Raw genomic sequence first — 17,917 nt, 5'->3', positions numbered from 1 at the left:
AAAAACTACACGTCCCGGCAGGCTGTGCGCGGGCGGCTCGCCGCCGCCCGGGGGGAGTGGGAGCAGGGCATGATGGGGTCTGTAGGCGGCAGCTGCCCCTGCAGAGGAGCCACCCCCGGTCCCCCGGCCCCAGCATCTCCTCGCCATTAGCTGCCAGGCAGTGCTGGGGGCGTCTCCGGCTGGGAAGGAGGTGATTCGGTGCGATTTGGTAATATGAAGGTTTGTATTCCACATCATTCATATTTTCGATGCATAAAAACAATTTAGCTTGCTTTGCTGCAATGTAAAACACAGAGGCCCCGGAGCATCTTTCCCTCTGTGTTCGTGCAGCACCCAGTGCTGGTCCTTGGTGGCACTCCAGGGACCGTCCGCCCTCCCCACTGCAGGCAGGAGGGATCCTTGCTGTCTTCCATTTCTCTGTCTCCAGCCAGGAAGTTCCCCCTCATGAGATGCCTGCTGCTCCCCTTGGGTTTGCCTTGTCCGTGTTTTACCTTCGCTGTCTACACCACCGCTCGCGTAGGTGCTCGCAGCACGAGTGAGGCAGCTGGTGACTGGACGCAGTTGTCCTAACCCCGGCTTCATCCTCCCGCCCGGCAGCAACACCGAAGCGATCATTTCTGCCGTGCGGTGAAACCGGCCGAGAGCCAGGACAGGAGACCGTTTCTCTGAAGTCCAGTTAATAACTTTAATAGCTTAATTGCATGTAAGTGGAACGACTTACGCATGTCAGGCATTCCACCTTGTTCACCGTACCGCTGGCCGCCCGTCATAACTACAATTCTGTGACCAGAAAGGTGGTTTGTTTGGTTTTTTGTTTTGTTTTTTGGGTTTTTTTTTTTTTTAATTACAGATGGGGCACAGCTAATTATAACGAGCGGTACCTTTTTTTCTCCTGACGCAGACGCCTAAGTTAATAAATCTGGAGACGGCACTGCCATCCTATGGAAAGCGTATATAGAGCCGCCAGTCGCGTGCGGCAGGAGGGGGACGTGAGGCAGAGGGTGACAGACAGCACGGCCCGGCCCGGCCCGGCGCGGCACCCGAGGCTGGGGCGGGCTGGCGGAGGCCGGCGGAGCCCCCCCCGGCCCTGCCCCCTGCGGAGCCGCGCCGGCCGGGAGGGCGCCGGACCGGTAGCGGCGGGGCGGCGGCCGGCCGCGGGCTCCGGGCAGCGGGCTCCCACGGCGGCTCCCACAGCCGCCCCCGCGGCGCCAGCAGCCGCCGGCCCCGCTGCCTGCGTGGGCGGGCGGCCAGGGAGCAGCGGGACCCGGCCGGCCGTAACGCCAGCCGGCTGGCAGGTACGCCGAAGCCTTGGCTTTGAAAGCACGAAGCGGGGGCGGCGGATCCCAGAGGATGCCAGGGTGAAGCAGCGCCCGGCCGGGGCTCGCCGAGCCCGGGAGGGGCAGCGGGGGCTGCTGCTCCGCCGCGGCCGGGGATGCGGCTCCCGGGGCCCCTGCGGAGGGGAGGAGAGGCCCGCGTCGTCCCCCTGTGCGACCTGGGGGGCCGTGAGGTCCTGACCGGCTGCCGGTGTTTGTAACCCTTCGTAACGGCTCGGCAGAGGGGGTGAAGCGGCGGGGCGGGCGCCCTCCGCCGCGGGGCCCGCGCGTCTCTGCGCGCGTTAACGGGAAAACACTTTCTGTGTGTTACGTCTGCCTGGGACGTCTTCTCAAGCCGATACCGTCAGGTCAAGGAGTGTGTGTGTGTGTGTGTGTGTGTGTATTTATATTTATATATGTATTTTATATATATATATATATATATTCTTTTTTTTAAATCGAGCACATACATTGACAGGAACATTGCAGCATCAGGGTAGGGCTTAACTTAGAAATGACTGATCAGCTGTAAGAAAGATGAGTGGAAGCTGTGGCGTACTGTGTCCCGCAGGACAATGGAGACCTGATAAAACTGGAGCTTTTTTTTTTTTTTTTTTTTTTTTAAGCTTATTTATGGGCCTATTCTAAGTGTTAAACTGCTGATTCAAAACTTTTCTTGCCCTCTCGGGACAGATGGGGAAATTGAGGGTCTTGAATAGTATCTGAAAACAGACTCGTGCTCTGGTGTGTGCGATGGCTGCTTGAGGAAAGCGGATGTGATCGATGCGTTTTTAAAAATTAATCTTGGTGATGATTTTTTTTTTGTTTGAGTTTTATGAGAAACTTTTCTTATGCAAATTAAAAATAATTTGTCTAATATGGCACATCTTTAAATTTATTCACAACTTAGCCTGCCTCCTCTGTTCTTAATGTCAAAAATCTTTTATCTGAAATAAATATTCCTGGCTACCTCTGAAGTACTTTATAAAGCATTTATAAAATGTTTGGGAGTCAGTGAAGTTAGTAACAGATTAACATCTAAACATGCTGAATACTATAGAGAGTAACGTCTTGAACTATGTTTATAAGGTTCTCTTCTAATCATTCCCCTCACACTCATCTAAAATGTGAGCCTCTGGCTAACCATGATGCTTGAATACGATAACCTTTTGGTCATTTTGTCTCGTTCATGATCACCGTTGGTTTGCGTTCAGCCTTTTATGGCTGAAGACATAGATATAATCTTGCTAAATGACAAGTTAATGCGCTCAGGTAATTTATCTGAACTGCAGTTTGGCATGCTGGGTCTCCATTTCCAAGAGCGAACGATGCTAATACTGATGGCTAAGAAAAATGCTGTCTTGTCTTGAAAATCCCATTTCTTTCAAGGACTGGACAGCAGCGAAAAATGCTAGCTACAGAAGTAGATAAGTTTTCCAGAAGAGTAAACACTCATTTGGTACCCTTCTGGACACAGAAGGAAATGAGTCAGGATGTCTTGCATATGTGGCGGTGCTGGCAAGTGAGAGAGGAAGACGTTTTCAGCAAGTGACTCCATAATTCCAAAGGGGCAGAAATTCCACTATTAAATAAATGTCCTGACAGCCTATCTGCAAGTTTAAGAGCTTGCCCAAACTTTTGTTTGCATTGTGCAGAACATATGCAATATCATGAGGAAGGTCTTAAATTCAGTGTCATGTGCAAGTGCCTCTCACAGAAGGTAAACATCTTTGGAGTCCAGGCTGTCAATGCAGACTGATCTGACGCTACTGTATCCATGCTTGCATGTTTTCCAACTGACACGGGCTTCTTTTCATTTCAGAAATGGAAAATCCTGAAGTGGCCGTGAGCAGCTGCAGTGCTCACAATGATGAAAATCTTTGCAGCTACAGACGACACCTGTCAGTATCACAGGAGGGGCTTTTGGAAGACCAGCTTCGAAGGAAGTTAAAATTCTTCTTCATGAACCCATGTGAGAAATTCTGGGCCCGGGGCAGGAAACCTTGGAAACTTGGGATTCAGCTACTCAAAATAGCAATGGTTACTATTCAGGTCAGTAACTAGGGAAGCAGGGACTCTTCTTAGCCCATGGGAATTCAAATAAGGAGTGCAGGGACAAATGCTATTCTTGGTGTGATCCAGAGAGAGGGAGAGGATAGGCTGCAAAACTGTCTTAGTTGCATATATACAGCTTAGATCTCAGATGGCATCATTTTCTCCTAAAACTATTGACTGAAAGATAGCTTTCCTAAGAGCGGAGATGAAAGGAACCATGTTGAAGGGCTCTACTTTACTTTTTTTTTTTTCCCTTTCCCTCCCCCCCCAAAGGATGGCATCCTTACACATCAGTTCCCCCCAATACCGTCTTCACTCTAAGTGTGTTTGTGTTCGAGGGAAGGAACAGTTGCTCGTGTTTCAATATCACAGCGATAAGAACTGAAATTGGTAGCTTTTTCATGATGTTTGCTTATGCCTTGCATATGGCATACAAATTCTTGTATTGAAAAAAAACAGAAATTTTGCCCCACTCCTCCTCTCACCCAGCCTTGCACCATAGATTTCATGTAAGACATTTATCTGCTGCCTACAATGCAACTGTTTGTCTCAAAGTTCTGTGGTTAAGGCAGAAGAAGATCTTTCATAAAATCTTTCTAATGCCTCAGGTGATGATCCTTCAGAGTTGCCCGCATGTGATTTACATTTATGGTGGTGTCAGTGCTATGACAATACAAGTATGGAGGAGAATGTTTTCCACGGTTGCATGAATGATGGGACAAACTGCAGGAATAATAATTCTTTTGCTATACATTTGGCAGTCTGTTTGTATCCCTTACTTACCGCTTTAGTTTGAAATGTACCATCATCCTCTGATTATCATCTGTCCCATTTCGCAGTTAAAAATAAAATTTGATCGTGGAAGAACCTAAATAAGAAAGAAACTGATGCTGATTTAGCCTTTTGAGCGAAAATCTGCCAGTAGGTAATTCAATTTTAGCACTGTTGATTTGCTGGTGTATTCCTGTGTGCCTAGCACGCTGAGCTTGCCCGCAGAGCATTTTATTGTCATCCTTATCAAAACCTAAATATCCAGTCTGCATTGTGGCAATAAAACTAATCTGTAGACTACTGATTCAGACTTAACTCTGATAAGTTTCTTCACAATACTGCTGACACTAGATTTGAAACAATAGTCACGAAAGAGAATTGCGAGCTCCCACAAACAATACGTCACATTCTTCTAGAAACCTTTTCCAGCCTGGATAGTAGCTAGCAGGGTTTTATGCTAACTTTTCATGAACAATTGCAATATATTTTTTTGACAGCTTCAGAGGTTATCCTGTTACAAGCACAGGTTTGATCGGTTATTCTCAAAGCACCTTTCACGCAAATCTAAGAGAGGGATGTTTGTTTTCCTGAGTTGTCCTCAATTTGCCTTTTCTGCACTGGAGTGAGGACTTCAAAGTGGGGTCTGGTTAAGTCCTGTCCTGCCTTTTTGGCTGAGGTACGCTGATATTCCCCAAGGCAAGTCCCATTAGTGTCAGGCTGAACTAACAAAGCACGTGTAACAGTGTATGGGTAGCTTGAATTTGATATAGTATCCTTTTCTTTGTAAAAATGCGAGTCCTTGGCCAAGATGCTGGTGAACATGTTAAAGGAACGTTCTTGAAACCCATTGATTCCTAAAGTCAAACTTTCTTTTGACCAGCTGTGAAATGGAGCAGCCTGCATATAAGTGCCCTGTCTACCTGCATGATAAAAGAGTGGCTGTTTGCAGGACAGGATTCACATGTTAAGCCAGAAGCCAACTTTGTCTTTGAACAGGAAATATAAATGTCTTTTTCAGCTGGTGGTTTTTGGATTAAGCAACCAAATGGTGGTTGCCTTCAAAGAAGAGAACACTGTTGCATTCAAACATCTCTTCTTGAAAGGATACATGGACAGAATGGATGATACCTATGCTGTATACACACAAACAGATGTCTATGACCAGATATTCTTTGCAATAAACCAGGTAAGGATTGTCGCTGCAATGTATACAATACATATGCTCTTTACCTGCGTACCTTTTTCTTCTTCCACCTTCCCCTGCTGATGTCCGAAATTGAACTTCTGTGTCAGTTGCTTAAGACTAGAATGTCGACTCGTTCAGGTTTTCTGTCATTGCCAGAGCATTGTACTTGTGGCGACATCCTTAAAGCTAGTCAATATACTAATTCTGCACGAAATGCAAACCTTGGATTTGAGCCAGAGTGCTTTGCAAATAAAGATTAGGCTTTCTAGTAAGGACTGTAAAGAGAAAAAAAATAATAAGCAAAAAGGTATTTAGATCCAAATCCTGCACTTGCTGTTTTTGTCAAATACCTTAAAGTATTCAAGGACTCAGCTGTAGTGTGGTGTAGGTTTCAGAGTTCTTTAGGTGACCTTTTAAATAAAAAGGATGGGTTGTGGCACAGATCCTGGGGTGTTTTTCAGAGACGAGCGGTTTTGGTGCCATCTAAGTTGGTTTGTCTGTTTGTTCTGAACTTTAGTACTTACAGCTGCCCAACATTTCTGTTGGAAACCATGCTTATGAGAAGAGGGGAGCAGAAGAGACAGCTCTGGCTGTGTGTCAGCAGTTCTACAAGCGAGGAACCATCTGTCCTGGAAATGACACCTTTGATATAGACCCAGAGATTGTGACTGGTAACGAACCTAATCTATTGTATCAGTTCTTTGGGAGGAGGGACCCTACATATATGATGAATTCTCATAAACATCCAGTATTGTATAGTCCTATCAAATGATCTATATTGAACTTACTACGAGCCAAAATGGCAAGAAAACTACCGTGTAACTAACCTCTAGCCCTCACCTCCAAGGTAACAGTCCTTTATGGCTACTGCCACAAAACAAGTGATGAGCTGTTAGCACTGACGACCATCTAATACAAGTATATCGGGGTAATTTCAGGAGCCTTCCCTATGAATTCACAATGAATAATTTGGCTGGTTCAGGGAAGCCAATCTATTTGTCAGCTAACTTTCCAAACGACTCCTCACTTAAGCGTGCTATCTTGCCTGGCTAGTCAACAGCTCTTTCCAGCCTTGGGAGTGGGCAAGGCAGATTACAGTTAAGGAGCATGATAACCCACGAGGTATTGCTGTGAGTACTTATCCATTGCAGACTGCTTGTACATTGAGCCGCTGACGCCGTTAGACAACACAACAGTGGGAAAGCACAATTTGAATTTCACTCTGGATTTCCACAGGTGAGGAGGAATCAGCACCTCCTGTATTGGGGTATACATGCATTTTCCCTGTGAAAAGCTAATACAAAGCTCTATTGCAGGCTGGTGACGGTGCAGCTCATGTTCAATCTGAAGGCAATCAACCTCCAGACCGTTCGTCACCACGAGCTCCCTGACTGTTACGATTTCACTCTGACGGTACACGGAAGCCTGCTGCGTGTCTTTCTGTTCAAAACGCGAATCGTTCTTGCTGGTTTACCATGCACAGTCAGTGCAGATGTTTTCTGAAGCATGTTGGGCACCATTGACTGGTCCCCAGTGGTGTCTGGATTACTCTGTCGTGGCTTAGCATACCCTGTAAATAACCGCCAGTGGGAGGTTAAGCTTTGAGTGCTCGTGATGTGGTCCTGAAGCACTTACTCGACTTACAGCCTTTTGTGCTCTAATCCATCTGAAGTATAACGAAAGCATAAACCTCTTCTCGTTAGAGAGATGCTTCTAGGAAAGGTTGTTTTCAGATCATAGAGTTTAAAATAATTATTTCACCTAGTATCTAGCTGATCAAGCAATTTGTGGCAAATATGTGGTTCACCAGATTTTTCTTTCACTTTGACAGCATTTATTTGAATAAACTGCAATTACCTTAAACTTAAACAAGTTTCGTAACTTCTCCCCTAGGAGAATTATTCTGAATCATTATGCAAGCTTAGCAATACAGTGTGCTACATATGTAATGGTTTAACTTTAAAAAGACATGCACTTTTTTTTTTTGTTAATACAGATCCTGTTTGATAATAAAGCACATAGTGGAAGAATTAAAATAAGTCTAGACAACGACATAGCGATCAGGGAATGTAAAGACTGGCATGTTTCTGGATCAAGTAAGTGACATATAACTGTGTTCAAATTTTCATGCTAAACTTCTGCCACACTAGCACAATGTTTGTTAACCTTTTTCTTTATTAAAAGATGAGGCACTATTGACATACATTCTCTAGCAGGTGTGCTCTAAATCCTGATTTTCTAAGGAACTGTTGTTCTTCAACCTCTGATCTGAAATCCTGGGAACCCAGCCACACCATTACTTTCCCTAGCAGTTCTCAAAATTTGCACCATTGATGCTGTCAAACCAAAATTTTTCCACACCTCGCTGTGCATCCTTCTAGCTTTGGCTACTGATCTTATGCTGCTCACCGCTTAAGGTAGGGCTGTGAACCGTTCTGCTAGCACCAGGCAACAGAAGGACACATGATAGTGGTGGAAAGTTGAAACTGATTCACTCTTATTTCAGGACTTAGCACCAGGAAAGACAAGGAAGCACTGTTGCTAAGGCTTGCTAGAGTGGAATGGCTAGAAAGACTTCTTACTGCTGCTTAAATGATGTTTGGTGTGTATTTGGGTGTAACTGAGATGCACAGTATGGTTAAATAATCCATCTTAAATAGTTACTTACAGGAGCACCCTTTTTGGCAGCTATTGGGTCTGGTCAAAACATTGTCTGAGATCTTTTTTGATTAGAGAAAATAATATCTTTGAAAGCCATAAGCTTTCCAGGACTCTAAATTCCACTTATTTTTTCATTTTTTTTCCCTGAAGTAAGCAATAGGTTGAATCGGGTCCATTTTTCTACTTTGCCACTTTCCCCTTTGCTATGCCTAGGTTAGGAAGTGAAGAGCTGGTAGTAAAAAAAAGAGAAGGTGTTTTTTTTAAAGATCCAGATTGGAATTAATTTTGGGGAATTTAATGAAATGCATCACAGAGTACAAAACACACCACTTATGCAAATGCATATTCCACTAAACACTCTTTATCAACTAGCTTTGCTAGCTGCCATGTTATAAATGCACGCCAGATGGCATGCTACCTCTAACGGATTGCTAGTGCAGCAATACAAGAAGGTTTTGATACCAGCCTTCTGTAGTAATCCACATTTGGTATCTATGTAGATTGCCTTTATAACGGTTTTCAAAATCATCTCCTGGAGTACGCTGTATTATTTTCTGAAAGACAAGGAAAAATACAAAGGTAATGATTGCAATCGGACAACAAGAAGTTGTTGCTGTTCTGGACTACACTGCAAAACCAACTTAATTGGCAACAGTACATGTGTTAGTGACTTTGGTATAAGCAAGAAGTACGTGGGCTTTTTCCGAGCAGTGCAGTTTGTGAAGTCAACTAGAACTTCGGCATCCCATTTTGGAGAATTGCTGCCTCTTCTTGCAAATTTAGCATTCATTTGTTGCAATTTTTTTTTCTCAAACAATCACTCTTTTAGCATTAAAAATCTAATCCTTATACTGTCTCATCTAGTTTCAGCTGTATGATAGGTATAAACACCAGAAAGATGTCTAGTGGTAGATTTGGTGCAAAATTTGACCTTAGTTGATCAAGACTGTGAATTTTAGTAACGTAAGAGATGGAGAACTTATGTCTAGTTCAATGTTGGTCTTGGCTAGCTGAGCAGCAATGCAAATTATCTGCACTGTTCTAGGACAGAAAACCTATCTGATAGTCAAATACTGGTCTGGAAGAGAAGATACATACTGTAAAGTTCCTGGGATTTTTTTTTTTTTTAATATTTTTTTTCTTTTTTGACAAGTTCTGTCACTCCAACGGCCATTCCAGTACTTGTAAAATGGGCAACTCCCACCTCTAATTTCACAAGGCTGTAAGAAGCACTCACATTCTGGTATATTTTTGATGTGGTATCAACCTTCCTAAATTAACTGAAGTGGTATCTGTAGTGCAGATGCACTTGTGTCTCTCATAAAAATATGTCAGATAGATAAAACTTTTGTGGGAAGAATGCTAAGATTTTTTCTTAATTCAGTTGTATAAACATAGTTAACATCAAAACTTGATTCTTATTTCAATACTGAAGATGGTCAACAAGATGAAATGCATCTGATTATAAACATGTACATTTTTGTTCTTGCAGTACAGAAGAACACTCATTACATGATGATCTTTGATGCTTTTGTTATATTGACTTGTCTGGCCTCATTGATCCTTTGCACACGATCAGTGGTTAAAGGAATTCGGCTACAAAGGGTGAGTATAACTCTTTCTTCGGAAAGTCTTCATGGCTTGTGTAAGTCTGATTAACTTTTTTCTTTCCTCCTTTCCCCTAGGAATTTGTAAGCTTTTTCCTATATTATTATAAGAAAGAAGTATCCCTCAGTGATCAAATGGAATTTGTCAATGGATGGTACATCCTGATTATGGTTAGCGATGTCTTAACTATTGTTGGATCAACTCTAAAGATGGAGATACAAGCCAAGGTAAGCTTTTTATACTGTCAGGTGGAAGCAAAACAGATTGTTTCTGTCCCAGCTACATTTAAATCTCTTGGAGGACTTTAGGCTGGCTATACTTGATTCTGAGTGGCATGACATTTTAAAACTCTATCTTCTTCTGTGGAATTATAACTGAGATGTGTTGTTTCCAATTGCAAGATTGAAAAACTCCAAATATCACCAGATATTATAGTTCTAATTGTCTTTGCTGCTTTGTGACTCCAAGGAATAAAACAAACTTAATCTCTGAAAGTTTAAGACTGTTGACTTCCTCTCTTCCCGATTTAGGACCAGTTTGCTTATTTGACTTTTTTTTTTTTTTTAGATTTAGCATTTAACTTTCTGTTCCTCATTTAACAAGTGTTTAACTAGCACAGAGACTCTTCCTTTAAACATCACTTTGCTGCTTTCACAGCTTCTGGTTTCTAACGTGTACATAACAGTCAGCCATAGCCAGGTTCTAGGCCTTCAATTTCTAAAATAAACTTGATATAGAAAAAAAAAATCTTTTTAAAACATAGTATGTCCAGCCAGAATTAGGGAAGAAAAATTATTGTAATATGCTATTCTGAAGCACTCTAATATTCAGATAATGTTGTTCTTCACCAAATCTGTAGCAGAAGTGTGACTTTGAAGCGTGACATTGCAACACAACAGACTTTGGACAGTAATGATGAAAGGATGGGTCTGAAATCCATCTGGTGACAGCTTGACTATCATAAACGCCCTGTACAAATTGCCCTATCTTACCTTAGGAACTATAAACTCAGTTCTTAGGAGTAGAAAGAAGCTATGAGGAAGTTGGCTACGATAAGAGATAACTCCATCCTGCTTTGGGAGAAGCAAAGACAAGAACAAGACTGGAGTAAGATCTTGCATTTGGGATTCCGGTATCTTATATATGTATATAAATACGTCTATTTATATATGTTTATTTTCTAAGAGAGTATTTTACTAAAACTCTTCTCTACAGGTACATTTCACTTCATTTTGCAAGCCATAACAACAAGATCTTGTTCCATGTTACTGTGTGACAGTTAATGGCTGAATAACAAGTTCACATTAAAGTAGCCTAAATTTGTTTTTTATTAAGCTGTAAATGAATTATGCTAATGTAAAAGATTAGCCAACTCTTAGAGGAATAAAAACAGAAAATAGTGAAAACTTCTTATTCAAGTAAGCTGTCACGATTCATTTCAAACTAGAGCTGCAGTTCAGGGAACAGGGTATATGCTACCTTGGACGAAAACAGGCCGGTATGTATAGGTGGAAAAAACCAGTGAAGTGCCAATAAAATATAAATGAAGTTCCAGTTAGAATTAATTAGAAGCTAATTAGTCTTCTCCTTGATAGCTTTCTACACCTCACAGTTCCCGGCTACCTGACAAGATCCTCCTTAGTATTTATCTGAGCTCTGCTGACAAGTCATGCTATTTTTTCAAAACTGCTTTGCCTACGTGCTGGAAGAACCTTCTTTGCTCTGCAGTTCTAAAGTCACGTCTACACTGTACGTTGGGATGCAGTGGAGAGATTCCCAAGCTGCTCTGGGGAATCTACTGATGCAGATTCTAGAAGCAGTTGCTGCAGGTCTGGTAGCAGCATAAAAATGTTTGCAGCGCCAGTCTGCAGGTCTTAGTGAGCCAGGTACAGAGGGGGTGTCTCTGCACCTGCAGTGCAGCTGCTTTCTTGGCCTTGCAAGTGAAGCTTGTCTTGTCAGAATCTATTTTCCAAACAGCCAAACATGAAGTGAGTTACACTTGAAAGCGTCCTTGCTCTTTGGTGGGACTTCTGCTCTCTAATGCATATTGCCCCAAAGTAATTTTTAACGGGAGAGATTGCCAAGGAAAAAAATGTTTCTTAAAAGATCTTTGTAGTAATGAGAGTCAAATTTAGAACCTGTCAGTTGTTGTCAGACTTGATTTTGTTTTTCTTTTTTCTTCTTTTTTTTAGAGTCTGACAAGTTACGATGTCTGTAGCATACTCCTAGGAACATCCACTATGCTTGTGTGGCTTGGAGTCATTCGCTACCTAGGTTTCTTTCAGAAGTATAATGTAAGGATCTCCTGGGATCTTCATGCTGTTGGTATTTATTCTGTTTGTTGCTATAAGAGGACTGGAAGAAATGCCTGGTTGAATTCTAACTGTCTGCATTGCTTTGTGTAGCTTCTCATTCTAACACTGCGAGCAGCATTGCCCAACGTAATGAGGTTCTGCTGTTGTGCTGCTATGATCTACCTGGGCTATTGTTTCTGTGGATGGATTGTACTGGGACCATATCATGTGAAGGTAATATACTTAACACGAAAAAAGACAACTTGAATAACAGAATGGATTTCAAACAAATGAGAGATTACTACTGTTGTCTTCTAAGTTTCCATGTCAAGGCTTCCCTTAATATAAAAATAGCGCATCTTCAACATGATGCTGCTCTGATTGAGGAGCCTGACTTCCATGACTCAATCAGACTTTCCTCGAGTTATGAAAGCTCTGAGTCAGAAGTAGAAGCTGCTGTGACTCCCAATCACATGCTGGTATTTTGAGAAATAGTTTTCATCGTGCAGAACACTGGTGTCAGACTAAAGCTTTGGAGACTTTATTCTTATCCCTTTCAAAAGTTAAATTGGCTTACCTGCTCCAGCAGGAGTTTACGGGTGAATGAATTGAATGTGTACGTGTACAGGAGGTGACAACCTTTGCTCATTCCTCAAATGTTCTACTGTTTGCACCTTGTCATCCCCTGGGCATACAAAGAGATCCAAGGCAGCCAGTCAACAGCTGTGTATCTTCTTCATGTTATGTACAGTCTTTGGATCCAAATAAAGCGGCGACGGATGTCCTTGTCTTCTTCCCTTCTCTCTAGTTTCGCTCTCTGAACATGGTTTCCGAATGTCTTTTTTCATTGATCAATGGAGATGACATGTTTGCCACCTTTGCAAAAATGCAGCAGAAAAGTTACTTGGTCTGGTTATTCAGTAGGATCTACCTCTACTCCTTCATCAGCCTGTTCATCTACATGGTGCTGAGTCTCTTCATTGCACTCATTACCGATACGTATGAAACCGTCAAGGTAAGCATCAACTCTTACTCTTCGTTTGGAATAAAAATGCAAGATTGGTGCTATCAAGGCTCTCATCTCCCTCAGTATTTTGACTTGCAGTGCATGCCAATTTAAAGAATAAATATAATGGCTACTTTTGAGGGTGCAGAGTGATGACCAGAAGTTTTTAGTCCTTCCCTACTTCAGTTTTCTTACAAGCCTATCTGATTTCCTGCCCCAATGGAAGCTAAATATCTACTGAAAAGCAGTAATTCCATATTCACCTCTCTGAATCTTCTAAATTCAGGCTTAAGCAATGTCTGAAAAGTGGTCTGGGGAGGATTTGGGTTATTGTGTGGTTTTGCTCTGCTAAAGGTTTAACTAAATATCAATTTTCAGCACTACCAGCAAGATGGCTTTCCGGAGACAGAACTTCAGAGATTTATATCACAGTGCAAAGACTTACCAAACTCTGGCAGGTACAGGTTAGAGGATGAGAGTTCTGTATCTCTCTTCTGTTGTTGTAACGGTACGTACCTACATTAAAATTATACATTAATGTATATGCAGAAGCAACACACCACAAAATGTCCCTGGTATAATGTTTGTGAAGAGTACTTAAATTTTGGGGAGTGGAGGGGAAAAAAAAAACCACAAAAATCCCAAACTATTTCTAATGCTCTAGAATGGAGCATTTCAGTGAAATGTCTGCAGCCAACAAACTCCTTAGGAGAGGTGAGGGAACTTTTAAATTAAGAATTACTTCACATATGAAAAATAGTACAGAAAGTTAGATAATATATACAGTAACTGAGCAACCCCGTATGTATAATGCACAAGCATTAACACTTATTGCAATAGTCAGGACTTACTGAACTCATTCAGTGTTGTCTTTTTAATGATACCTTGTGCAGTAAGGTGTCCTAGCTTAAATGGTAGCAGGCCTGAAACTTAGGGAGAAAATAAGCTTGCCAAGGTTGTAAGATAGCATACAGTTCAAGATATTATCACAGCGTTTGGAAAAGGATTGCCTAACATTCCACTACGGAAAGCTTAATGCTTCAGTTATTTGAAGTTTTGTTTCTCCAGGAATACTGATGGCAAGTTACATGGTTTATATTTAACCTGGCTGGCAGCAACTGCTGAGTCTTGCTTGCTGAAGGGTCCCTTGGTGGGAGAGCCTTAAAATATTTGCAGCTTGATTAAAAAGATCAAAGGCATTTGCAGCTCCTTGGTATTGGGCTTTTCTGGTGCGCTATATTGTTATATGCCAGATAGACTATATTTCTGAGGAGGAGGAGAAGGGGGGCATATTTTGGAGCAGGGAGAGAGCAGAGCCTGCAGCCAGACAATGCAGAGCGGAGAGCCGCTGTTCTAACTGAGTGCCTTTCTTGAAATGAAAGTGTGGGATGAAGCAGAGCAGGGCATCTTACTCCTGGGTAAAGGGCACCGAAATGTTAATATTTCCTTTTCTGCACACACCTCTCAGCTTAACCAGGCAAGAAACGCAACGCGAGGTGGGACAGGCTGGGGATGTAATACTTCTCCCACTGACCTGGAGGTGGGGATCAGGACTCTAGAAGAACATTGGAAAGGGAAAAATTGGTTACTCTCAAGCAATTTGTTCTTCAGGAGCATTGGGCAGCCAGCAGTGCCCTGGACTCAAACAGAGCTGTAGGCATTGAAGTGCCTGGTTTCAGATCCTTGTTTCCTGAACTGATTACCTGCTCTTTAGTGATTTTTATCCTGGTCCAAAATGTGTTGATCCACATGCGTGCCTCATACTATGCATGTTAATATTCCAAACTGGAAATGGTGTGTTTCTTTCTCTAGAAGCTAGACCAGGGGCTGACTTTGCAGTTGCCTGCAAATACTGAACGTTGCTCCTTTAGCTCAGTACCGTGGCCTTCTGGTTTTACTTTGAAACAAATGATCTGTAGGAATAAATAAGCATCTCAGTTGGGACGTTGGGTTATCAGTTCTATGGCTTCTGCTCTTTAAACAGTCCTATGCTCCTACAGGACATACAAGGCTCCTCTTAATTCTTTCACATATTCAAACTGTTTCACAGTGGTTCATAGCAGTTTCTTACCAGTGTATGTCAAATTAGTAATTAAATAGTTCAGATGCATTTTTAAGGCTCCTCTACAATGAAACTATTGTTTTGATGCATGCACCTGACAACTTTTTTTCTCCCTCTCCTGTACAGGTCCTAGTGAACATACGTAATGGATTGTGGGAGTGTATCATGGAGGCTTTAAAGCAGCACACATTGCAAGAATTGGACAGTGGAGCTGGTGGAAAACCTTACACCTAAACCCTGAATTTGCTTTTCTCAAAAAACAGCGTAAGCCTGTGGCAGAAGCTTGCGATAAACTTACAGTCTTTCTGATTAGGCACTCTCACTGCTAGTTCAGGGGTCTTGGGGGGTTGGTTTTTTTATTAGATTTGTTCTATTTGTTTCCTCAGTTAAATTGTGCTAGAATGCAAAGGGCATTAAAAAGCTGTCTGTGTGCAGAGACTTGGCTAGATTATGTGAGTAGACTAGAAATGCAGTAGCTTTCAACAAGAAGTAGAAATAGTGCTGGACAACTGCAACTTTGAACACCAACCTAGCCCTCAGTACTGCAGGCATTATCTAGCTGTGGCTGACCCAGCACGGAGTGAATGAAAGCTCACTCTAGAGCCCTCAGCATTTCTTGTTTATCTACATTCATAGTAAAAATAAACTAAAACTATGAAATTTGGTGTAACTTGTTTCTAGAGACATTACAGTGAATTGATACACAAGCCATTCAACTATGTCTGAGAGCATAAACTAAATATTTATATAAACATAAATACCACTTAATGTAAGTGGCAGTCTCTTCTCAGAGAGGCCAGGGATATGCCGGGCCAGAACTGAAGTTTGAGGGCTGAGTTGAGTGGGAGAAATGTAGATGTTCTCCTATATCCAGCTCTGGGTAGGATCAGTTACAGCCTTCAGCTTCGCAGTGTGCTGACCTTATGTTTTTAAAGGAAAAGTCAGACAAAAGCACTTTCGAAATATCTATTTTTTTATTTGAAATCTTCCTGTGGTACACAAGTCTGTAAACCTGAAGTCTAAACTAAGTTAAACACGTATGTATTTAATAGATATGTCTCTGAGAGTCATATCTCTCCATGCTTTAGAAACTGGATGTTTCCTACCAACCTCATAATCTGGTACTGTCAGCGGCTGTCTGAAACATTAGATCTTATAAAAGTTCAGTTTGACAGCTTAGTTTATATACTTTGTTGATTGTGATACCGTTTAATGGATGCCTTATTTTCTATAGTCTATTCAGTCTGGGAGCAGAATAGAAAACCAAAGGGAAGCATATTTTAGATAACCTGCATTTGTGAGCAACAATCCCATAGGTATGTGTGACATTGTATAATGCTGTGCACAAAGGTGGAGGACACTAAACATGTTCTTTCTGAATGTTTACACATTGTAAATGTGCTACAATAAACACTTCCAGCTGCAATGAGTGTGTCAGTATTCATCTTAAGAGTAAATATGTTGCTAGGTTAATATAGGAGCTTTTTTTTTTCCTTAATAGCAATATGCAATTTCTGCCACGTGTGTGGAGTACATTTCCTGTAGTCAGGATGGTTCCTGTGGACTCCGTGAGGACCTGTTCCCAGTTTGATCCTGTTTAACAGCTTTTCAGAGTTTGCCATAGAAACAAATAAGCACATATTCAACCTTACACTAAAAATGCTCTTGTAAATTACATGAAGTTCAAATTCAGCAAAGGCAAACCACCTGCAAGGTGTAGGCAGAACAGATTATTCACAGTATCTGAAAGTTTCCTGTATTGAGATCCTTGTCTTCCAACAGTCACCTAAGATTGAAGACTTCTGAAGCTTTCAAGGAGATTCAAGGCAATCTTGCCTCAAAAAGCAAATATTAAGTGGCCATGGTTTTCTGTTGACACATTTAAACTCCTTATGGATCTTCAACAACACACACTATGTAATGTGCACATCACTATTGTATAACATAGTTTGTGCAAGGAATTCTGACAAGGACGGCAAGCACTTTAAGATCACTGAAATGCAGATGGCTGACTTCTTAGCAAGGCTTTTTCATACAGAGTTAAGAGAAAGCTAAGGTTAATAACTTGCTCAAAATGCAGGTGCATTTTTGTAAACAGCTGTGGAATAGTTTGTTTGCCAATACAGTTTTAAGGCAAGTAGTAGTCCGATTTCATTTAGAAACGGGGCAAAGCGTATGCTTCATCACTGTTACGAAATTGGCAACAAATTTCAACAGAGCTCTAAAATATCAAATTCTTACAAAGTTTTATAGAAGCAGGGAGAAACCATGTTAACAGAATCCTGCAGTATGAACATAAGGCATGGAAAGCTACAATGGGTGACCCCAGAGCAGGAGAAGATACCTTATATAGATTCTTTCAATTCCTAATAGGAGAAATCTTCCACTGAAGACTGCTTTCTGTTGCCTGAAGAGCAACTTCACTGTGAAGCTTGTTTTGCAGTGAAATCCCTGTAAAGAGTCTTTTAAGTAATGACCCGTGCTTGTGCTACAGCTAAGAAGTCAATCAACTGAGACGCAGAAATTCATTGGAAACCCACGCTCTGTTGCTTCTGCTGGGCTACACAGCTTTTAATTCAGCATTGCTGGCAGTTGTCTGGGTTTGGGGAGGAAAGAGTTGACGAAAGGCAACTTGCCTTCAAACAGTAACGGGCAGGGTCACAGTGTGAAGCCAGAGGGAAAGGGCTACCTTAAATTAGGAGAAGGATGTGTAAAGTAAAGGATAGGATGGGGTGGGAGGAAAAGAAGGGACGACTGCTTGTAAAGTTAGCAGAGCAGCAGTCGCATATTTCTGGCCATGGGTGTACACTGTTACATAGGGGAAGAAGAACAGTACTCTGACAAGTTACTGGCTTACATCTGCTTAAAATGTCCACTTCCGACTGGAAAAATAAATGCTGCTTGCATTACATATCTGATATCTATCTATATTTTGTTTTTTTTTAAGAAAACCGTCAATTG

At 41.9% G+C, this 17,917-nt stretch overlaps 1 protein-coding gene across 6 annotated transcripts; it reads left to right on the top strand.

Moving 5' to 3' along the window:
• Positions 1-73: 73 nt before the first annotated feature.
• MCOLN3 (mucolipin TRP cation channel 3) lies at positions 74-17,857 on the top strand. Of its 6 annotated transcripts, none has more exons than XM_087733239.1 (15): positions 74-219; positions 428-703; positions 3,136-3,365; positions 5,158-5,325; positions 5,843-5,996; positions 6,477-6,561; positions 6,642-6,738; positions 7,322-7,421; positions 9,479-9,591; positions 9,672-9,821; positions 11,787-11,915; positions 12,000-12,122; positions 12,697-12,903; positions 13,273-13,402; positions 15,083-17,857. In XM_087733239.1, the coding sequence occupies exons 3-15, from the start codon at positions 3,138-3,140 to the stop codon at positions 15,100-15,102; spliced, it is 1,704 nt and encodes a 567-aa protein (XP_087589365.1). In that variant the 5' UTR covers positions 74-219; positions 428-703; positions 3,136-3,137; the 3' UTR covers positions 15,103-17,857. The 6 variants fall into 6 exon arrangements, with proteins under 6 accessions (XP_087589365.1, XP_087589364.1, XP_087589367.1 ...); XM_087733241.1 differs by having other exon boundaries at positions 109-219; positions 598-703; XM_087733238.1 differs by lacking the exon at positions 428-703 and having other exon boundaries at positions 15,083-17,856.
• Positions 17,858-17,917: the final 60 nt, after the last annotated feature.

Source organism: Nipponia nippon, unplaced genomic scaffold (assembly GCF_047370975.1).
Source record: "Nipponia nippon isolate SJK-2023a ecotype South Korea unplaced genomic scaffold, ASM4737097v1 scaffold_5, whole genome shotgun sequence".
Taxonomy (NCBI): domain Eukaryota; kingdom Metazoa; phylum Chordata; class Aves; order Pelecaniformes; family Threskiornithidae; genus Nipponia; species Nipponia nippon.
Note: the sequence above shows the minus strand (reverse complement) of the source record. Positions and strands in the feature narration are given on the sequence as shown.